General features: G+C 35.8%; 1 protein-coding gene across 5 annotated transcripts; it reads left to right on the plus strand.

Moving 5' to 3' along the window:
* The first annotated feature begins 8 nt into the window (after positions 1-8).
* Positions 9-23,776, plus strand: PRPSAP1 (phosphoribosyl pyrophosphate synthetase associated protein 1). 5 transcript variants are annotated; one of them, XM_087955740.1, is made up of 11 exons: positions 9-120; positions 1,483-1,594; positions 5,606-5,658; positions 8,673-8,739; positions 10,183-10,355; positions 11,637-11,752; positions 12,867-12,922; positions 14,017-14,162; positions 15,856-15,926; positions 16,907-17,053; positions 18,700-23,776. In XM_087955740.1, the coding sequence occupies exons 2-11, from the start codon at positions 1,512-1,514 to the stop codon at positions 18,856-18,858; spliced, it is 1,071 nt and encodes a 356-aa protein (XP_087811866.1). In that variant the 5' UTR covers positions 9-120; positions 1,483-1,511; the 3' UTR covers positions 18,859-23,776. The 5 variants fall into 5 exon arrangements, with proteins under 5 accessions (XP_087811866.1, XP_026523297.1, XP_026523298.1 ...); XM_026667512.2 differs by having other exon boundaries at positions 15-167; XM_026667513.2 differs by lacking the exon at positions 9-120 and adding an exon at positions 224-1,000.
* Positions 23,777-24,315: the final 539 nt, after the last annotated feature.

Consider the following 24,315-nt stretch of genomic DNA (forward strand, 5'->3'; position numbering starts at 1 on the left):
CGTTGCAACGACTATTAAGTTCCTCTCAAAGGAGATTTCCCCTGTTAACGGTTACTTGGCCCGCCAACACAGCTAACCTTCTTTATTGATGGAAAAGAATCCTCCACGGTTTAAAAAAAGGTGCATGAAACCGTAGGCTGAGTGGCCGGCGTTTTAATTTTTAAGAGGTGAGTCGACCGAAGCTTGCCCGTGCGCTAAAGGGGAAAAGCGGTAGGTAGGTAGGTTAGCGACGGACCGTTTCTCCTCTGCCCTCACTCAATATGTCTGCGTTTTACAGCCGAGAGCAGCGAAGCGCTAAGACAAAATGGCCGCTGGGAGCGGGAGGGGGCGCTCTAGCGCGGCGTCTCTGTGTTCTTCGGAGCGTGCTGGCGGATTTGAGCCTCGCCGAGTTTGAGGCTGGGACCGAGCTCGAAGTTCACACTGCCGCCTCAGTGACGGGAGCTGCCTCTGCTTCTCTGGAAGCTTCTGCTCGAATCCTCCGACCTGTCTCATCCGATTTCTCTGTCCTCGCTCTTTCTGCGCGCGCCCGTGTGTGTGTGTTTGTGTCTCCGCGCCTTCTCCCCACGACTTCACTCCGAAACCTGCCTCGGCTTCGGTCCGCCTTTTCATCCCGCTCTCCGCTACCCGTCTGGCTCCCTCTATTTTTCTAGTGGGGAAAAGTTCTCCTTTCATTTCGCCTCAGTCCGAACCGTGTCTCTGGGACCTCTGGATCAGCTACATAGGTTCACTCCTCAGCCCCCCTCCTCCCCCAAAGTCCCAGGAAGGTGGCTTCCTTCCTTATTTCTCCAACCCGTTTTTCATTTCTCCATCTCTTCTGGATTGGGGCATTCCTGCCTTCCCTCTTTGCCCCACAGAGTCGCTACCAGGAAGACCCTATCCTGCCCTGCCTGCTTACCTGTAACTAACTTTATTCGGGGCTGCCAGAGGGGACAACACCCCCCCCCCATTATCCCTTTTGTCTAGAGAAATTGGCTCTCCTCCTGTGTGTCTTCCCTGTTTGGTATGTAACCAAATTGCATTGCTTCATTGCTTGTTGCCTTCGCTGCCTAATCGCACTGAGGACAGTCCTCTCACCTTTTTTTTTTTTTTTTTGGCAACACACGTAAAAAAAAATCTTCTTTTCTCTCTGATCAACTTCTCTGGCCTGTGATATTTCCACTTTGTTGATAATCAGTGTGACGGTTTGTTAAGACTTTCTGACTACCTGGAGGCAAACGCCCAGCCTTGCCTCCATTGTTGTATGTCTTACTGAAGGGCTTTTCCTCTCACCTAATGTTTTAAGTTCTGCTGCTGCTTTGAATGTAACTTTTTTTTTCCTGATTACCCTAATAATTGGAAAACGGCAAGTCTTTCCTAATCAGAATTCTTTTTATCGCTATCATTATCTCAGTGCGGTGTGGGTGATATTAGTATTTGGAGAACTAAGGAGGATGCCAAGGAAACTGCTGTTACCTTATAAATCTGTGTTTTCTCACTCTCGAGTTCGAAGGGGGTTGCATGATTCTTTGGCAATGAATGCAGCCAGAAGTGGCTACCGGGTCTTCTCAGCAAATTCCTCAGCAGCCTGCACAGAACTAGCCAAGAGGATCACTGAGTGAGTGTTATTACAATTTTTAGCATTGTGTTCTCTCATTCTTTTTTCTTAATGACTTTTAGTCCTTGGCAATTACTATAAGACAATGCAAATTCTCTTGTAGTAATTGCCAAGGAGAAGCAGGTTTACCACAGTTTTTTCAGTATAATTCAAGAACGTGTATTACTCAAAACTGAAGGCTCTTACTGATTTTCATTTAAAGAAGCAAAGTCTTGTAACAATTATTAAATTACAGCTGGTATTTTAAATATTTTAGATTGGACTTGGCAGCAAGCATTCATATATTTATGTGCATGTTTTAGTTCCATGCGTACAGCTGAGAAATAAAACCTATTACATCTATATGTTAATCAATATAGTACTTTATATTGTTGCTGGGCAATTTAAATATATTGTTTAACTGCTTTTTTCCTTTGTATAATTTACTACATTTAGGTTGTACTGTTGAGCTCCTGCACAGCCCACCTAATAGTTCAGTGGCTGATTTTGACAGCCAACCAAAATTTGTATTGGGTAATAATGATATTAATTTTAAGGTGTTATGGAGCTAGAAGAGATCACATTTCTTTTTAGTGTATCTCTGAGGTTTTACAAGATTAGAGGTAAAAAAAATTCTCTGCTCTCAAGAAACTTTTTAGAGTCAAAGCTGAGTGCCTATGTTCTGCCACTAGGGACTTAGTGTTAAGATTCTATAGGCCCCAATTTTTACTGATTAAACCATTAGTCGACAACATGATGGCTAATTTGAAAGCTATTAACAGAATAATCTCATTGACTTTCCATTAATCACACAGATGAGAAGCTGGGGTGTTGATATTGTTAGTTTCAGCTTACTTGAGCTGCCTTCTGTTGAGAGAATGCTTTTGTTATTTTGGAGCCTTATTTTCTTATATGCAAGTTTAAAACATTGCATGTGCATTATTTTTTTTGAGATTGGAAATAAGTAGATACAGGGATTTCATATATTGTATCAGTTTTTTCTCTCATACATACGTTGTCTATCAAAATTTGTTAAAACAGCATTGAGTAGATACCTAATAGGTAATGCTGGAAAACCTTTTCTTCATATCTAATGCCTTACTAGCTTTTACTCATTCTTCTGTTCAGTTTTTTTATATATATCTACAGTTCTGGACTGTCTCCTACAGCTGTCTTTTATGACTTGGGTGTCAGTTTCATTCAGTGGGGCTTCTTTAATTTTTTCCTTGTAGAGAAGGATATGTCAGTTCTTGTTATATCACCTCATTTGTTCTGATAAATCTCATTTGAGATGATGTAAACTCTATAAAGGTAGTAACCATTTTAATATTTTAAAGAACTCAATGCTGTCCTATATATATTTATACAAAGTCTTACCATATTGAGTGGGTTTGCATTGATTAGCTTCATAAATTAGCAGCCTAATTTTGACTAGTAAGATTGACAGAGGAAGCAATGTTGCTGCCATCAACTAGTATGGAAACCTGCTAAAGTGCTTCCGTGAGGTCGAGCAGCATAAAGGTTGGGATCACTGTTTTAAGAATCAATGCTGTCCTATATTATTTATACAAAGTCTTACCATATTGAGTGGGTTTGCATTGATTAGAGCGCCTAATTTTGACTAGTAAGATTTTGGAAACTTGCTAGCATTAGCTGATTTTCAGTCAGTTTCCTGAACAGCTAAATAGGCAACTTCCCCAAAAGCTGTATTAGCATGCCCTTGAAGGAGTATTACTTTCCATGAAAAATATCAGACCTACCTCTTCCAAAAATCTCTGTATAACTAAAACTGAAAATATGTTCATTATGAACTAATAATGTTAACCCTTGAAATATTCTCAATATATATAACATAAGAACAAAATTAATATTTCAATATTAATAATAGTAAAAAGTGTTTGTATAATTTATAAACCATCTCTTTACTGCTAGTTCTACATTTTGCCTTTTATTAAACATGGCTTCTCCATATTCAAGTACTCTAGCCTCAAATGCTATAAGTTTAACTTGTGTTTAATCATTTCAAAATATTACTGATCATAAGAAGAAAAGCCCCATCCAATAAAAAGAATAGGTAGACCTAAATTATATCCAATAGAATTTACTGTATATTGGACTTGTAGTGCAAGCTGGTTCTCTGTTCTGAATGATGTTAGAGTAGATTGCTAGCTTCTAATTTCTTAATTGTATGAAGCTTTTCAAGTAAAATGAAAACAGACTTAAAATGTACATAATGTTGCAATTAAAAAGCAGAACAGAACTACCATATACCATTTTTTTCTCTATAAATATGACGTTCTGTTCTTCAACCTGAGTAATATTTCCCTCTGTTAAGAACATCTTATGCTAATATTTTCAGAAAGATCCCAGATTTATTTCCTCTTACTCTGCTATTAAATGTTTATTTTGATGAAGAGGAAATAAAAAAAATCATTGGAGAGATAATAATTTGTACATTTTGTCTTATGTTTTGTCTAATGTTTTGTATACCTATATAAGTTTTTGGTGCACAAACAGCCACATGAGTTTCTTAAAGAACCCAAGATAAATAGGGAATAATAAGGTTCCTGTATCTCAGGATCAGCTTTTGGTAACCACAGATCTTAGTCTCTTTCCTTACATTTTGGTTCCAGCCTATAAATCAATAAAGTGATAGGACCAAAAAGTAAGGAAAGAGATAACAACAAGAACAAGAACAACAACAACAACAACAATAACAATAACCCAGTGCTGAACTATTCAGAGACAACCTGATTCTAGGTTTGGGTGTTATGCATAACAGAATAGCTCTCTTGCTCTGTTCTATTGAGAGTCAATCTTTACACAGCCTTCACCATTAATCAAAACTTTACATGATTAGGTGATTGTCACTGAAAGACTAAAGCAATACAGATGGTCCTTGACTTACAGTAGTAATTGACCCCAGAATTTTATGGTTGGTTGTTGCGGTTATAACTCAAAGCATCACATAACAGTTGTAAGTCGATGAATATCTGTAGAGATATGGCTTGATGAACTATATTCAGAAGTACCATATGTATTTTTAATGCAAAGTTGCTATTAGAGAGAATTGTTTTTTAACGCAAAGAACAGTGAATGCTTATCAAAAAAATAATATGTAGGCATTTTTAGATTTTATTTTAGATATAACATTTATTAGATTTACATTTATTTTACTGACTGAATTCTCTTTTGAAATTTTGCATGAACAAGGCACTGAAAATTATTAGAAGACTTGCTCAGAATTTCTTTTAAGAACATCATATTTGTTAGTGCAGAGCATTGTAAATAAATAAATCACATTTTGTTAACTCCTCCCAAAGTAATTGGAAGACTTTAGAGGTTTAACTTGCAGATATAATATAATTAGAAATGAATATAGTGTTAAAATAGGACTGGTACAAAATCAGTTTCTTTAGGTAGCCCATAATTACATAGTTATTTGTTTTTTATTCTTAGAAAGCTGTAGATTGTTTAATCAATACAAGGTTCAAACAACGTCCCAAATCCACATTTTAAAACCCATTAAGGAAGATTGCAAGATGATCATTGAAAATGATATTCACATTTTATTATGATTTGTGATTTAAATATTTTTAAATATTTTAAATAACTAAATTTAACTTGATGTAAATATAAAGTTAATATTGGGCTAGGTGGCAAAATAATTGCTGTATAATTGCTTTATACAGTAGCAAATCAGATCAGTGGCTGGGAATAATAATGGTTTTATGTTATCTCAAGGAACAGAGATAATACTAGCCCCAAATACCAGTTGTCTAGAAACACAAGTTCTGTGTGGCAAGGTTGTGTTTATGGACTCCCGTAAAAATCTGGTTGCCATTGTTGGAATAGTATGCTGGAAAAGAGATGCCTTGATTTGATTCAGCTTTGCACATCTAATGTTTATAGAGTAATAAAGTTTAATTTTTGTAGACAGGTGAACTTCACTGTTCTAATAATTGCACAATAAACAGTTTCATATTAAAGCTATTGTGCAGAATCTAAATCTTGAAAATGCTTCTCTTTTAGGCGTCTTGGTGCTGAACTTGGAAAATCCGTGGTGTACCAAGAAACTAATGGAGGTATGTCAGCATGATAAAAATATGTGAGATACAAGCCTAGATACAATCAGATAAACAATTTAAAACGCCACAGCGTACGCAAGCTGATCATTCTTTGTTACATTTAGAAACTCGCAAAAAAGAAAAACTACTCGACCAGACCAATCTAGTCTACATGAGTAACAATAATACAATAAAAACAATAAAGGTTAAAAGTTAAAGGTGGCAAGCATGATGAAGTTCACACTCCCTTGCCAGAGGCCTGGGTAAAAAGGTCTTCATGGCTCTTCTGAATAACGGCAGAGTGGACGCTATCCAAATCTCACAGGAAATCTAGTTCCTGAGGACAGGCACTGCTATAGAAAAGGCATGCTTTTAGGGTCCCAACAGATGACATTGTTGAATCAGACAAACTTGGAATATGCTTATCCTGTAGGATTGAATCGAATGGCAGATGTCAGAAGCAGGCAGTCGCTCAAGTAATCATGTCTTGTGCCATGTAGGGCTTTATAGGTAACAACCGGCGCCTTGAATCATGCTTGGAAGCATACCAGAAATAAATGCAGCCCACAAAGCAGAAGTGTTACGTGGGTGTACAAAGGCATGGCCATCACTGTTCACACTGCCACATTCTGGACCAGTTGAACTTTCCAGGTGCAATTCAAGGCCAGCCCCATGTTCAGCACAATGAACAACTCAAGCCACAAGGTGACTACCGGTAGGTCATGAGTGACAGGAGCTCCAATCTAGGAAAATGGCACAACACGTATACTAGATAGAATTGACATTCATTCCTGGCCGCAGCTGGCATCTGTTTCTCAAGCAAGAAGTCTCCCAGACTGCAGGCCATCCTTAAAGGGGGAAGTGCTATTCCATCCAAGATCAGAGATGGAATATCCCAAGATCTGAGGGGTCCAAAGACCCATAGATACAGTAGGTATAAGCAAAACATACAAAAAACAATAAACAAGTTTGAAACCCAAAGATAGTTTCTGTTCATGATCCTATTTATTCTTTTCTGATTTTAAGATGGCCAATGAGATTCAGGTAGTCCTGGACTTACGACCACAATTGGGCCCAAAATTTATGTTGCTAAGGGAGACATTTGTTAAGTGAGTTTTGCCCCATTTTATGACTCTTCTTTCCACAGTTGTTAAGTGTATCGTTGCAGTTAGGTTAGTAACATGGTTGTTAAGTGAATCTGGCTTTCCTATTGACTTTACTTGTGAGAAAGTTGCAAAAGGTGATCATCAACCGTCATAAATACGAACTAGTTGCCAATAACTAATTGCTGAATTTTGATCCCTTGACCATGGGGGAGCTGCAATAGTCTTAAGTGTGAAAAATGGTCATATCACTTTTTTCAATGCCACTGTAATTTTGAACGGTCACTAAATGAACTGTTGTAAGTCAAGGACTACCTGTAATCCATTTTTGATTACCTTGTTGCTTCCACAACATTTTGAAACATTTCTATATTTCTGTCCATGAGTGGGTAACTATTGAACTAGATTCATTTCTGTGTGGTGGAACTACTTAGACGTTGTTTATTCTTATAAAATTACCATAATGGGCTTTACAGTGTATTTCTAAACAAAATTTACCATGTGTTTATCCCCTGTTTTTTCAAGGATTCAAAGTTTTAGCCATGCAACAATCTTGTGAGATAAACAGACCTGAGATTTTCATAACTGAGTGCAGATAGGAATCTGTTTCTAAAGTCATGGACTGGAACATGATTTTTCCTACATCTGAGTTGCTATACAGGTAGCCCTTACTTAACCACAATTAGGACTGGCAACTCTATCATTGAATAACATGATTGTTAAATGAAACATCATTTGATGATAATGAACTTACATTCTCGCTTTTACCACGGTTGTTCAGCCAATAACCCACAGTCATCAAACAAGACATCAAGTGATTGTGACTTGCAATTTTATTGCCAACTTCTGCATATTGGAAGTTAGCTGTGTAGCATGCAAATGGTGATCATATGACTTCAGGGACACTGTAAATGTCATAAATGCGAGAACCAGTCATGTTTTTTTACAGCAAAGACATCACTTTCAACAATTGCTGAACAGAGCAATCATTAAGCAAGATCTTCCTGTATCTACTATCAATATTTCAGATTTGAGCTAGCTGCATCAGAATTTTTGAATGGAGGGTGTCTTGACATTGGGGCTGTGCAGAGCTGAAATGTGATTTGGAATGTTCACCCAGCTTTACAGCTGCATGTTTTCTTGGTCTTCTGCCCAGCAACAGAAGCATGACAACTATCTGATGATGATACTATTGCTTATAAAAGTTGATAAATTGAAAGATCTATATAGGAATTAAAAAATAATGAAAACTTTCATCACAGCACCTGGAGGCAATGACGTATATGTATTCTTAACTAATGTGTGCAGGTTTGCTTTGAGAAGCTGTTTGATAAATTATATATTTCCCTCCCTGCCATAATGGGAAATCTTGTCGGAAGAATTATGAATGTAATAAATCTTCTGTTCAAAAGGCATTTTATATAAAATGAGGATTTATTTATTACGATTATTTAACTCGTGCATTAGAACCTCTAGGAGCTCAAAATGGTATACTCAGCATTCTATCCCTCAATTCCTTGTCTCTGCAACAGCCATTTGAGATAGACAGAGACTCCTCCATTGCTAAGAGCAGACTTGAATCTGGCTTTCCCTAGTTCAACTTTCAAAACAGCTAGAAAGAGGTGGAGAGTAGCTAGAGCTAAGGATAGACAGACAGGGATGGCTTGGCAAAGTGAACAGAATGTATTCACATCAGAAAATATTTGTGGTGTAAAAACCTTTGTCCTTAAATTTAATATATAATAACATATTTCTTTTAAGATTCAAATGTCATTCATTTCTGTAGGATATGTTTTCATTAGACTAGAATAGGTTTCTAATGGATTATTTTTAACCCCATCCAACCCATGTATTTCATTGCTGCTATAAGTTTAAGGATACCGTTAGACAGTCTTACAAAGTTTGTTTAATTATCTGTGTTGTCTACAGAAACAAGAGTTGAAATAAAAGAGTCAGTCCGAGGACAAGATGTATTCATTATTCAGACAATTCCCAGGTGAGAGTTTTGTACATTATCCTTGAACTGTGAAGATTAAAATGCATTTTCTTGGATAAAGGAACTGTCCTGTTGAGCTTACTGGTCCTGTATGAAATTTCTTCTAACAAATCAACAAATGCAAATACACTTCTCCCAACCTCACCACTAACCCCTTGCTGACAATGATAATTGCAATGTTAATAATTGTGCTAGTTAAATTTTTCTTCATTGTGAGCTAAGACAGCTTAGTCTGGCCTAGAGAAATGTTGATATCACTTTTAAAAACCACAAGTAATTTTAAAAGAAATTAAAACCAGTTGGCTGAGGGAACATAGAGCTCATTGGTGCCTATTAGTACTAAATGGTCTACCTCTGTTCTGGGATTCCTTAGTTCAAATGCACTATGTACAAGTTAAATATTTAGATTAATTAATTGTATACAAAATGTTGTGTCCTAGAACATGGTCTTAAGAACATGAATTGCAAAAGTTTGTTAATGATTTACAAACTATTTTTCTAAGCTGCTTCTCTACTGTACTCATTTTCATATACATGAATTTCTGTTAGGTTTCTACAGAATCCCAAGTTTCTTGTATACATAGTTGGGAAAATATCAAGTTAAGATAAAAAAGCTGACTAGTTTGTTGTGATATTAAAAAGCATTAATTTTTTTAAATAATTGTATTTGTATTGATAATAGCTGAATTCACATACCACACTGAATAATAACCTGGGGTATTTATTTCAGATTGGCATCATATGTAATCCCAGCTATTACAATTTGTAATCTGTGCCTTAATTTTATGCATGGACTATTCAGCAAACCATGATATAGTGTAAAACAGGGGTCCCCAACCGCCGGTCCACGGACTGGTACCGGGCAGCGGAACAAGTCTTACCGGGTCGCTGGTTGCTGGGCGCCGCCATCTTTTTGATAAAAAGTGCTTCTGGTGAGCTTTTCGGGTAGAAAGCTCACCGGAAGCACTTTTTCATCAAAAAAGATGGTGCTCAGCAGCCTCGGTGAGCTTTCCGGTAGAAAGCCATTTCTACCGAAAAGCTCACCGAAGCGTGGCGCGCCATCTTTTGATGAAAAGTGCTTCCAGTGAGGTCACCGGAAGCACTTTTTCATCAAAAGAAGTGAGGCGCGCTCGGTGAGCTTTTCCGGCAGAAAGCCATTTCTACCCGAAGAAGCTCACCAAGAAGCCGCGCCATCTTTTGATGAAAAAGTGCTTCCGGTGAGGTCACCGGAAGCACTTTTTCGTCAAAAGATGGCGGCGCTCAATTGATTTTTGTATTGGCAAAAGCCAATATGCAGCTGATACCGGTACCGGGCCGCGGCATAAAAAAGGTTGGGGATCACTGGTGTAAAACATAACCCTAATTGATTTTTGTATTGGCAAAAGCCAATATTGTAAGATTATGGACACAGGGATAACCTATTTGTATTTTCTTCCTTTTCAGAGATGTGAACACTGCAGTAATGGAACTGTTGATTATGGCTTATGCACTGAAAACATCCTGTGCCAAAACCATCACAGGTGTAATTCCCTACTTCCCTTATAGCAAACAAAGCAAAATGAGGAAGAGAGGCTCAATAGTCTGTAAACTCCTTGCTTCCATGTTGGCCAAATCAGGTAAATGGGCTAATTAGAGGCAACATTGGTTTTAGTTCTCACAGTTCATCTATGTGATGTTTGATCTGTCCCCAAAGATAGCGACAAATATAACTGATTTTGTAGAGTTTTGCCTTCTACTATAAGAAGACCTTTCTTTCAAAAAGTTATCAGAATATTTATTAAAAAGAAAACATGTTTAGAATCATATTGATTTTTGAAAGAGAGTTCATTACACACTAGTGAACAAGGATTAGAAGTTTCACAGATTCCAAGATTGTGTGCTTTAATCTTAATGTGTGCACACGCTTAGGGTATGACAAATCTTTGTGTTAAAAATATCTGTAATTTTTCCTTGTTTATGCCCTTCTGTGATATTTCCTATATTTGTGAGTAAGAAAGGAGGGGATACAAAATGCAAACGGTTCAGCTGCTCCTTTTTTAAATCAATAATGCAAAACAAAAAGCTACAAGTGGTCATTCTGTTAGTATATCATAAGAAAAATATCCTGCAAATAGAAGTACTCCTCGACTTACAACAGCTCATTTAGTGACCATTCCAAGTTACAACAGCACTGAAAAAAGTGATTTATGACCGTTTTTCACACAACCATGGTACATCCCACGGTCATGTGATCAGATTTTAGCCATTTGATAACTGACTCATTTTTATGATGGTTGCAGTGTCCCAGGTCATGTGGATCACCTTTTGTAACCTTTTGACAAGCAAAGTCAAAAGGGAATCCAGATTCATTTAACAGCCTTGTTACTAATTTAACACTGCAATTATTCACTTAATATCTTGGAAAATAAGTCATAAAATAGGGCAAAACCCACTTAACAAATGTTTCACTTAGCAACAGAAACTTTGGGCTCAATAGTGATTGTAAATTGAGGACTACCTGTAACCACAAATAATTGGACTGGAGGTAGTTCATTTCTTAATGACTTCACCAATGTTAATCAGCTTCCTTGGTGCTAAGATCATTATACCATTTCCTTTTAATCTGAAAAAGTTTTTATTAAATATCCCTTATTTGCTTCTTAGAGTACGAATCTTTCCTGAAACACTGAAGAATGTGTATTCAGGTTATAACAGACATTAGGAACGCACATTATGATTATAGAGTCTTTCTTCAATAACTAAATGTTATTTTAAACATTAAAATGAGATTTTCTGCCTTGTGATTTAAATCCATCCTGATAGCAAGCATCTTCATTAATTCCAGCTTAAATAATTAGATATCCATCTGTAATTGTTGGAAGTTGTATATCTAATATTTTACATTTGTTGGTTTTTAGGTTTAAGTCACATCATCACTATGGATCTTCATCAAAAAGAAATACAGGGTTTTTTTAGCTTTCCTGTTGATAACTTGAGAGCATCACCTTTCTTGCTTCAGTATATTCAGGAAGAGGTATAAAGTAATTTTGATCTCTTGATAGTCATAACCTTTGTTCTATTAGAAGATGATGTTTTTATATCTATATTAACTGAGGCAATACAATAATTAAAAAACAACTTTTTGAGTGCTGAGTATTGTTACACCTGCTCCCAGATTCAGTTTATGGTCATTCACACATGCAGCCTATCAAGACATGCAGATTTTGCAACTACCTGGGTTTTCTTCCTGGGTTTTCCAGATAGTTGTGACTAAAGCATGTGAGACACGCAGCCCCATTGAACAGCCAGGAAATAATTAGGAACACACAGAAATCCCTTTTAACCAGACACTGAGGCATGTCAAGTTCTGATGGAATAAATGGAGACCTAATGATTCAAAACGACAACAAAACTACCAATTAAACCTGCAGTTGCTCTCACACATTCATCCCCATTACCAACATCCTTCTCGGTTGCCAGGCACTAGCTAGATAGACTGAAACTGCCATGTCTGAGATGATTCAAACAGTGGGCGGGTTTCAGGATCCCTTTTATCCCACAAATCTCTTGCCTTGTTGATTTACAAGTATGGTAACTTTCAGTGGGATGGGGGAGTCTGAATGTTAAATTGCCAATCTCCCTTGTATGTCTGCTGCTATGTCTCTATGTATGCGTTTGTAGATGTATATATGTATGTATGTATGTATTATGTATGAATTAAATTTATTTGCTGCCCATCTCACAACCAGGTGACTCTGAGCAGTATCATTTCTTTTCTGATCCTTAATAATCTGGTTTGTACTTAACCTACCTCCTGAAGAGATCTTTTTGACAAGATTCCTTGTTCCTGTCTTCTTTGTGTACATGCCTGCTTCATATTCACATGATGGCATCTTCATCCTGGCCTCACATTCTCACATAACTTAGCCTCATGTTCTAGTATTATAATGGGTACTCCCCTCACACAGTTAAATAAAAAGGAAATGTAATTATTTTATAGTAGTGGATTTGGCACTTATTTAAAGGTTACTGAGTATGGTGGTCCTTAAATGATTTTTCCCATGTCACATAAAAAATAATTACTTATAAAAACAATTACTTTCAGAAACAAACTGCTTTAAAATCAAAATATTTTCTCTCTCTTTTAGATTCCTGATTATAGGAATGCAGTTATAGTAGCAAAGAGTCCTGATGCTGCTAAGAGGTATTTATTTTGATATGAATACAGGTAGTCCTTGATTTATGAGTGTAATTGAGTCCAGAATTATAGTTGCAAGTCATGGTGGTCATTAAGCAGCTCACCATGTAGCCATGTCCAGTTTTACAACCTGTTTTACAACCTGTTAAGCAAATGCGTTGGTTGATAAATGAATCCATATTATTCAATGAGCATTTTTTGCTGAAACTAGAAGTGCCAGAAACCACTGAAAATTTTGGTCATGTGACTGTAGGACCTGCAAACAGTCATAAAAATGATTCTGTTGCCAAGCACCCCAAATACAATCATATGTCCACAGGGGAATGTGCGGCCATTGAAAATCCAGAACTGGTTGTAGGGAATCTGTCATAACTTCAAATGGTTGCTAAGTGACAGGTTGTTAAGCAAAGACTACTATATTACAAAAATTCCTGTCTGAAAAATTCCACCTAGTAGGACTGTCAAATTATATTTTTCTCTTTAGATCTGGGTTTATGCACAACCATAGAAATTGGACCTTGTATGCCAATAACTATTTGTGACTTCCAACTTTTAGGGAATCATTCTCCAAATAATAGCCCTCAAAATGGATCTCTAATAAGTGGAATTAAATGGATATATGCACTGAATCTCTTTAGGGTAGAAATTTTTAATTAAGGTCACCAAATTAAAGATTAGATTATCTTTTATGCATATGTCAGTATGCTAAATAATAGCTAAAAATATTTTTCCTGGAAACCCAATAAGACATTCTTTACAAATGAAAATACAAGAGCTCTTTTGTACATCCATGAATGCTTAAAAGAGCTTTGGTGGGTGATTGTGATTTTGAAAGGCATTGTGCTCAGAAAGCATTTTTCAACTAATATATACTTAATAGAAAAAATATGCTTATTGTGGGGAAAAAATCAAAGGGCCAAAAGCATCTGTACTATTTTGCTGAAAGGAAGCATAATTTTGCGTTTCATCAATAATTGATGAAAAAGAATGCATTTTTTCTTTCTGAGGCTTCACCTTGTTTGAAAAATGGGTAAATTAATGTATGTTTAGAGCTTCTCAGAGAGAAAGTCTTGACTAAGACTTGGTTCTTACTTACGCAGGGCCCAGTCTTATGCTGAACGACTGCGGTTAGGCCTGGCAGTTATCCATGGAGAAGCTCAGTGCACAGAACAAGACATGGATGATGGACGTCACTCTCCTCCAACAGTAAAAAATACTACTTTGTGCACTGGCCTGGAGCTACCCTGTATGTTGTTACATTTTTCTATATTTGTACACAGTAGCTTGTCAAACTAAACTTGTCCACTCACATTGTCAAATTATATTTTTCTCTTTAGAATTATACATCAGGGGACAATCTGAAATCTGTTATATTTGGCTAAAAGTCAAGTTGTCAAGTATAGGATTTATCTGTATTTACACTGCATTTCTTCATGGGGGCTTATATGATTAAACATATCTAAGTATAGAAATAGCATATTGAAAATAACTAATAACATTTTAGGGGATGCGGTGGCTTAGTGGGTAAGACACTGAACTTGTCGATCAGAAAGGTCGGCAGTTTGGCGCTTTGAATCTCTAGCACCGCGTAACTGAATGAGCTCCTGTTACTTGTCCCAGCTTCTGCCAACCTAGCAGTTCAAAAGCATGTGAAAATGCAAGTAGAAAAATAGGGACCATTTTGGTGGGAAGGTAAAAGCATTCCGTGTGCCTTTGGTGTTTAGTCACGGAGATGTCTTCGGACAGCGCTGGCTCTTTGGCTTTGTAGCAGAGATGAGCACCGCCCCCTAGAGCTGGAAACTACTAGCACATATGTGCAAGTGGAACTTTTACCTAATAACATTTACTGCTTTTTGGTTTATGACAACAAAACTTTACCAATTAAACCTGCAGTTGCTTTCACACACACATTCATCCCCATTACCAACATCCTTTTCGGCTGCCAGGCACTAGCTAGACAAAATATCTACAGTGGAATCCTTTATAAAATCACTGAGCATGTAAAACATAATATTTCTAAATATTGGGTAGGTTTGTACCTTTAGGTAGTATCCCATGTTTACAGTACATATTGCAATAGGTAAAGAAATGTGTATAATTACTACTGCTAGCATTATGATTTGGATTGCAGTATAATCAACTGAAGGTTAATAGCAAATTATTTGCATCAGTGTTGCAAGATTATGAAGCAACATTTGCCAGTAAAATATTAGTAAATTTGTGTTTAGCAAATCATAGTTTTTAAATGGTAGATAGCTATCTGTTTATTGTAGACAGAAATGCTAATTTTGTGGAAGCTAGCTTGCATTTGGTTTGTTTGTAATTAAAATGTTTTTTGAAAGTTATCGCCACAAATGGGCATGGTGGAACTCACTTCCAAGTATCCACTGATGCAAAATTAATCTGCCTACACAACTGCCTCCTACAGTAATAATAATGTTGAATGAAATCTTATTTGGAGTGGTACAATATCAGCTACTTTACTATATGCCTGTATTATTTTGTCTGATTTTTTTAACATTTAGATCCCAAGTCTGGTTGATTCCAACTGTTTCATTTCAGTCTTTGGTTGTAATTTTTTAAAATGTCAGATAGGCAAACATTAATGCTTAGGGTATTTGGGGTTTAAAAGGGGAAGATATTTATTTCATGTAGGGAGCTTGTAATATATTGTCTACATATGTATATACATTAATTCACATATAGAGTAATTGGTTCTGTTTTGGTTACAATCCAATTAAAGAGATATCTTTAATTATTTCCTTATTGGTTATAATCCAATTGTAATCAATAAGGAAATAATTAAAGATATCTCTTTACTGATGCAGAATGAATACTACAGTAAAACACTATGCTATGCATTAATTTACAAAGCAAATAAGAACATGTATACCTACCATACAATATATCTATGATTCTGGTTTATTTCCCTCCTTTAGTTATGATGGCCAAAGAGAAACCACCCATAACAGTAGTTGGAGACGTTGGAGGTAGAATTGCCATAATTGTGGTAAGGAATGAAAAGGCCAGAGAGTGAATGTGAACATCTTCAGTTTGAACTTTGCTTAATTATTTATATCTGAATATAGCTTGGATTTTAGTTCTGGGCTCAAAGCCAATAATGATTATGCTGACACTTTTAAGCAGTCATGCAATATCCCTTTCCACTTTTGCTGTGCTTAATTAAAAACACATGTTCTACATCATTCATACTATCCTGTTTGTAATAGGACATAGTATTGGTTTCTGAAATCTGTATGTTTTGATAAATATGTAAACAAAACACAATTCTAAAGCGTTAACAGTATATATAGTTTTCCTATTCTGAAGGATTGACTGATAGGTTTTACATTAAGTCTTACTAAGGTTATATTATATTCTATATTACTGTAGCAAGTTTCAGCAAGATAGCTTTTTATATCTTTTTAAATTATAATATGAATTTGGTATGTTGTTTCATTATGTTACTAAATTCAGTGGTATTGTAGATAAATCTGGCTTCCTGATACTAGGTATGTCAGTTGACAGAATCTAAAAATTTATCAAAATATAAAGGCACCATGAAACAGAATCTAAAAATTGGTTGAAATTGAAACAGGGTGACCTTTTTCGAAGATATTAGAGATTCCAGGTGGTCACTAGAACATGGTGTATTTCTAAATCAGGGCAGCTATTTTGTAAATCTAACCTTGAGAGAGAGAGATAACTAACAATGCAGTCAAAGTTAAATTTAATTTTTTGAAGATGATTTGTTTTTTAAACAGACTTTCAGATATTTTTGGTGAAACATTATTACATCTTAAGATGCAATCTATATTGCACTGATAGAAAATACTTGTTAAAATGTTTGTGGCTGGACGAACATTAGGCAAATATTTTTAATTCTTCAGATCTTTTTGAATTTACATTAGTGCTAAAGCATTTGAGGCAAGAGCATAGTTCCTTTTATCCTTTTTCCAGAATTTAACTGGGATATACTTTTCTTCTCAGGATGACATAATTGATGATGTTGAAAGTTTTGTAGCAGCTGCTGAAATCCTGAAAGAACGTGGCGCTTACAAAATCTTTATCATGGCCACTCATGGTCTCTTGTCTGCTGATGCTCCACGTCTAATTGAAGAGTCCTCAATTGATGAGGCAAGTTTTCTGTAGGCAATCGATTAATAACTTGAATGTCTCCCCACTCCCCCACCAAAAAAAAACAAAGAACAAAAAACAAAACTAGAACCAAAAAACTTTCCCTAAAGCAAAAGAACATTTTTTTTGGGGGGGGGGGGGGTCTAATTTAGTATATACATGAATATATGTATATATAACACACAGTAAATCCATGCAAAGCATTTGAAAGCAATAAAGCCTTTTCATCCAACTACTTCAAGGTCAGTTCAACTGTTCCCAGTTGTCTCTGCCTGTAGGTGTATGCCTTAGCTACTTTACTTTGCGGGCACCTCTAGGGAAAGTGTTATTTGCAGCTTTGTTTTGAGTCTCTTGTCTAAAGAGTTCTGGTTTTGAAATATCCCATAGTTATTAGCAATTAGCCGATATAAATGTGTAGAGGACACTGCTACTGTGTGTATACAGAGCCCAAAGAGAAATTCTAGCACTTCCTACTTGCATTCACCTCATTCTGCCTTAAATAACCTGTGGCAGAGAGCAGGCTTTCTTGGGTTAAAAGAATAAGTTGAAATTGGAAACTAAGTGTCATTAGTCTGTCATTTCAGAAAAGTAATAGCTGAAAACAAAATGTTCAGACAGGAGAGAGATATATGAATATATGTTTTTTTGTGCCTTAAGGTCCCTGCTTTTCTCCTTTTCAGCACAGTTTGCTCTTCATATAGCCATAATTCAGTGCTGAATGTTTGCAGACTATGGAAACAAAGGGTCTGTTTTGATGCCTTCCTGTCCAAATAATCTGCCCTTTCTGATCTGCATATAATTTTCCTCACCTAAAGAAAAGTTGTGCCTCCCAATTGTTTTTCTGAATTAATGGTGGAGGGGAGGGAAGAAGTGATTGCCAGTGGCAGCAGTCAGATGCATTTCTTCAAGTAGGAAATATAACAGAGCAGTACAGAGGGTATAGTGGTGCATTGTGTCTACCAATTTAAGATTATCTACACACACAGCTACATGTCAGATGATGTAGTCAATTATAGAGTTGACAGAATGTTAACTGCGAAAATAAGGAGTGCCATGCTGCTGTACTAAGGTGCCACCAGTTAAATCAATGGGACCTATAATTACCACTCTTGGGTACTACAACCCAAGTGTCATAAACCTTCATAAATATGAGTCAATTGGCAAGCATCCAAATGTAAATCACATGAGGATGCTGCAATGGTCATAAGTGAAAATGGTCATAGTTCACTTTTTTTAGTGATGTTGAACTTTGAACGATCACTAAGTGAACTGTTGTATTTTACCCTTTACTTCTGTTTGCACCAGTGACAACACCATTGGTGATCCAGCTGATCGATTTGCTTTCTCATATCCAAAACAAATTTATTTTTAATTTTATATGTCTTGCAGTAATTCTGTTAACTGCATTTCAAACTATGCCAAGGGACATCACAAATACTTTAATCTCAAATCTAGCTACAATTCCTTCTTATCTGATGAAATCTTACATACATAATCTGTTTCCCAATGATAATTCCAAAGAGCTGCTGGAGTTCTTCCAAAGAGAATTGGTTTTTTTCTTAGGTAATATTTTTCATGGATGGATTCTAAATGAGATATTTCAATCATGTTTTCTGATGCTGTTTTCTTTTACTATACTTTGATAGGTTGTGGTCACCAATACAGTTCCTCACGAAGTACAAAAACTGCAGTGTCCCAAGATAAAGACTGTGGATATCAGCTTGATCCTCTCTGAAGCTATTCGCCGAATCCACAATGGGGAGTCTATGGCTTACCTCTTCCGCAATATTACCATGGATGATTAAATTTATTTTTTCTCATTCTACCATCAGTTTCCTCAAAGAGAAGGGAAAACAATATGTATATGAGCAAGAGTGCCATAAAGTTGATTATTTTAAAAAATATAACAGGGCTGAGTATTTTGAGCTGAGGTTCACAAATCCTGCATGGAGACTGGATCAGGGTGCAGGTAGGCATTGGAATATATTGTTAAAACTATTTGTATGATGCTAGTTGTGGCTGTTTGCTCTTATTATATCTTGTGTATCATGAGAGGCAATTGGGGGATGACTTTAACAGTGCACTGAGATTTGCTCTACCTGCATATCATCAAATCACACAAAAATATTTTTTCCTTGCCATCTTTGGAGCCATTTTTAACATCATGGTAGCAGCAAATTAAACGGTTTCCAATGATTTATTTCCATCAACAATAACTTGGTATGATGCTATCTGGTTTCAAAGTTGAGGTAAAAAATTGAATGTGCTACCTCTTTTTTGTTAGAGAATATGTTGTAATCCTGACTAGCTGCTTGAAAGAGAATATATAATGGTTATTACAGTGTGTGCTAAAATGTATAGTTCAATGGGATTTGTATTCTGTGTTTGTGTATGGCACAAGATGGAAATTTTAGTTAGAAGATAAAGAGAATTCGGTGCAACCCTATCTTGTGCCATACACATCTTTATTCACTGGTATAGAATGGTTAACCTAGTGAAATGATCTCTGATTTTTAGAGCACTAAGTTAGTAATCACACACACGCTACAGTATTTTAACACTAAGGCCTTTACTGGGATGATTGAGCCTCTTTTCCAGTGCAGTGATTCTTGAGCATTTTATTAGGCATTTAGCTTCTGGTTTAGAAGTAAAACTATCTACTTCCACACAGTTTCCTTTTTTCCTCTGGTATGTGTTCCTAGGATGCCAAAATTTCATCTCTTGAATTTACTCCAGAGGTCTCTTCTCTGCTTTGAATTTGCTTGATTAATTGTTGCATATCTTCAGAGCTTCAGACTAGAAAATTAGATCTTGATGTCATCTATTGCAAGTTGTTTGAATTAGGTTTGAATTGCATATATGATAGCAAAAGGGAAGCATGTTTTCCTTTTTCCACAGAACACACCTTGAATTTTCTAAAATATAAGAGCATCAACTTCCTTCAGAAAAGTTCATGAAGCCATCCATTCTTAATGCCGTTTTATTTCAACTTATAGGAAGGCAAGAAGTGGATTTGCGAAAAATGCTACCCACAATGCAGATAAGCCTAAATCAGACCAAATTTTACTCAGCTTCCTTAACCTATAATTTTTTGGATTGGTTTGTTTTGCTTCTTTGGGGATTTATTGATTCCTATATCTGCTCCAATATTTTGTACCTTTTCACACTTAAATTGGAGACAATGTATTGGAAGTGTTTCCCCGCTTCTTCCTCCCGCCCCATTATTTTGCACTTCCTTGTATTCCTTATCTTGCTGCTCTTCTAGCCATTCCAATTCATTTTGGCCTCTTCAACTTGCAGTTCTTTGTCTTTTTAAATTTGCTATTATCTGTCTTTTCAGTTTAGTAAAATGTCCTTTTGATTAGTGTTCTTTGGCAGCTTGATCATTACAAGAAATGCCTAAAATAGGGTTTCTGGATCCTGCATGTAATGATTAAAATAGTGGGAAGACTTGCCTTCAAGAAATTGATGCTTTTTTACATCTTTTCTCATTAATACTGTTATTACATATAACCTCTAAAAAGTATACATGCAACCATCATTTTTCTCGTAGCCCAGATGCTTTATTTGTTTAAACAGCTCTTCATACCTCATCCCTTATATAAAAGATTTCTCAGTTGTATTGACCATATTGAAGTCGTGTTCTCTTTTCACAAAATTTTTAAAAGTATTTAATACCAGGCAAGGTATAAATCAACTGTTAACTCATAAATATTGTTATTAATTATCCCATTATTGTGATTTTCTTACTAACAGTGTTAATCACTTAATGGTATTATAGCATCTTATATATTATTGTCCAAGTCTTCATGATCATGGAAATATTGTTCACCGCTTTAGTGTATATTGTTCTCATATTCCTGCTTTAAAGGAAGAGAAAAAGATTATTCTTTGCTATAGCCAACCTAGTCCCAAAACATGGGTAAATATGAATCTTAAGAGCATCTAATTCACTAATAATATCAAAAGCACAGCCATAGCAATAGTCAACAGTTATATGCTGAATGCTGAAAGTACAGAAATATTACCCCAGATTCACAAGCAATATATGTTGGCACAACTAATTAAGTGCCTTAACTATGGGATGGTGATTCTAATGCACATCAGTGATTGCCAGAAGAGATCTCACATGATCTTCTAGACAGATTAACCAAAAACAACTAATGTTATCTCAGAAGGTTTCTCTGCATGACTTATAAAAAAATATAGGCAAGATAACATAACATTCTTTCTTTGTTTACTATTGAGAAAAGGGAACTCTTCTTAATTTCCCTTACATTTTTTCACCCATCGAAGCATATTTAAGTAACTTTCAATTCATATTCAAGGATAAAGAAGACTGGAAGTCCAGAAAGGGTCTTGGCTGTTCAGCAAACCAATCCCTTTGTTTATCTATACCAGCTTACAACTCAGCTACCTTTTTACATATCTCTCACGAGTGCAGAGATATGTAAATCTAAACATGGGGACATCTTGTTCTTATTTCAGTCTGGTTAACAAATCAGAGTATTCTGAGGTAAAAAGCAATATTATGAGGTAGTCTCACAAATCATAAATGATGACTGATTTAGAAAAGTCATGTTTAATCCATTGTTATGATTTTCATAGGTTGGTCTTAGGTTCAAAGTTCAAACACTTCTGATTTTAAGTCTCTACTTTTTAAGGGTAAACAGTATTGGCTGAACTGTAGGTGAAGTCCAGAAATGTGATTTCTAAACTCAAACAAATGGAGATTTATGCTGCATGTTTATTACCTGTTTTACAACAATCAATGGCATCCATATATAGTCGAGTAAAAATATAGATCTATGCAAATACTGCAGCATTAAAACAATATTTGGCATTTTGATCTGCTTTAAGCAAATTGTCATGGTCATGAAGTTCAGATCACAGATTCCAGAGCAAGAGTGATGACTGATTAGGATTAAAGTAACATAAGTCAGGCATGGCATTTATCTTTTGTGAGATAGTATAAATATGTCCTTATTAAGCACAGAAATCTATCTGCTTTTAAACTGGTGGAATTTTTAAATAAAGATGAAAAAGGAATGCCTCTCTTGTTATACCACCCTGAATTCATGGGAAGATTCTGCCTCTTATTAAGCTATCTTTTGAATCCTTTTGTTAGTTCATGGCTTTTTAAGAAGCTTGATTTTAGATTTATAATTCTCCCATAGTATTGGAGATCTCAGTGTCAGCAACCAAATCTTCTGATTATGATTTTATCTTTCCTGGTATAACCTTCCTAACATTTTATTATCCTCAAAACTGTGTGCAAGATCCTATTTTAAATGGATACCAAAGCTGCAATGGCAAGGCTTGGGATAGGGTTTGGGTTGTAATCTAGCTAGTGATCTGATAATGACAGTTTTATAAGGCAAGTGTTCCTTGGCTTTTTAATCAGATATTTAAAATACCTTTTTCAAATTCACTCCTTGGTCTTTAATAGTACAAATATTTCCTCTCCTTCATACTTCTGTCTTGTTTTTGTTCTGCACTTCATATAGGTATAAAGGGAAGGGGAGCAGCTTAATTAAATTAGTAGCTAATTAAACTCCCTTAAGTTGAGGATGTGAGACAAGATGAAATAAGTTGTCAGTTTGGTTTCTGAAATATTCTGACCCATGAGAAAATTGGTTATGGACAACACAATGTGAAACAAGAGGGAGCAAAACCACAGGGCTTCTGAAAAATTAAATATTAATCATTTTGAAGAGAAGATGGGCCATTATATTTTAATTAACATTCAAGTGACTGTAATTGGTAACTTTCCAAAACAACAAAAAGAGTAATACTCTTGAACATTTCCCCAAACGTAAGATACTGAGTTCAGAAAACCAATGCTTCAATAAGGGAAGTGCTAAATTGAAGGAAAACATGGAGATACATATGTAAGGGATTCATAGCTAACAAGTGCATGCTAAAGTACAATTTAGATCTAACACAATGTGAAATGTCCATTGTTTGTAGGCTGCACATATTCAATTCAAAGCAAAATTTAAAAATAGATCATGTAAAAACACAAAAATGAAAGCTGAAACAATTTTCAATCTAGTACAATGCCCACTGCCTTTATAGAAGTAGATGCAATTGAACTACTAGCCTACTAGCCTATTTCATGTAATGCTAGTTTTAGTGCTACTTGTTCTTTGTTCTCCATTTAAATCTGAAGTTTGAAGAAATATTCCTTTGTCGTCTTTGGTGCATCATTATAGTTCTAAAAGTAGTTCCATAAATGAAGGGGAGATGATGTATTCAGAATAATTTTGCAATGCTTAATCAGTGAGAAGTGACTTCATATTGTTGAAGTCCATTGATGATGCAGTGGGTAGTATAAAAAGCTACTGCCATGTCCACTTGTTCAGTTAGAGATCTGATAGGATTTTTTATGAATCCAATATATATCAAGCCTGATTATTGCAGCTTGTTCTCAATTTTACATGCTTGCTTCTAGGAGCCTCAAACCTTTTAATTATCTTCTAATAAATATATACAGAAGCATATTATCTTTTCAGTTTTGGAATGAAAGAACATACAAGCACTGTGTAGTATTTTTATGACTTTGGAGGAGCCAAATCCTTATAACTCACAGTTTCATGTCTTCCTTAGAATCTCCATTCAAATGGTTAGGCAAATGTTTTAAATATTCTACCCTTTCCAGTGTCTGAGCTACTGCAGTTACATAATGTTGAACGTGATATTAAATGAGATCCCCTCTTTAAATGGTCAAATTGATTAATTGATTTATCTGCCACCTTACCAAAAGATCACTCAGGACAACTGGCAGTTTAAAAGTGACTCGGAAATTCAAAGTAAAAACAATAAAAACATTTAAAACATGAATATTAAAAGGACCAGTAAAGGCTTGGCAAAAAGATGCATTTTTACAGATTTACTAAAAATACGGAGTAGAATGGAACTTAAAGCAATTTCCATGAGCGATGCAAGAGAAAATCTTTTCCCACGTGCCTGATAGCAAGATTTTGTGAGCAATAGGGATTATCGTCCAAAAGACCTCCAGATCTTACCTCAGGTTTTTAATGGGAAAGGCAATCTATCAGCTGCTTAATTTTAAATTGCCATGGATAATACCAGTAGTAATTTGCAACTTCCAGTCAACTAGAGAAGGGGCTGTAGAATCTACCCCAGATATGTCATTTGGTACAACTTTTGTATACTCCAGAGAACATTGGAGCTGGGAAGGCTAAGAGGCTTAATTGATTACTATGAATGATAAGGTCAAAGTTACTGGTTATCCCTCA

The sequence above is a fragment of the Notechis scutatus genome, chromosome 2 (genome assembly GCF_049901735.1).
Source record: "Notechis scutatus isolate UNSWTSFEM ecotype Mainland chromosome 2, rNotScu1.2, whole genome shotgun sequence".
Taxonomy (NCBI): domain Eukaryota; kingdom Metazoa; phylum Chordata; class Lepidosauria; order Squamata; family Elapidae; genus Notechis; species Notechis scutatus.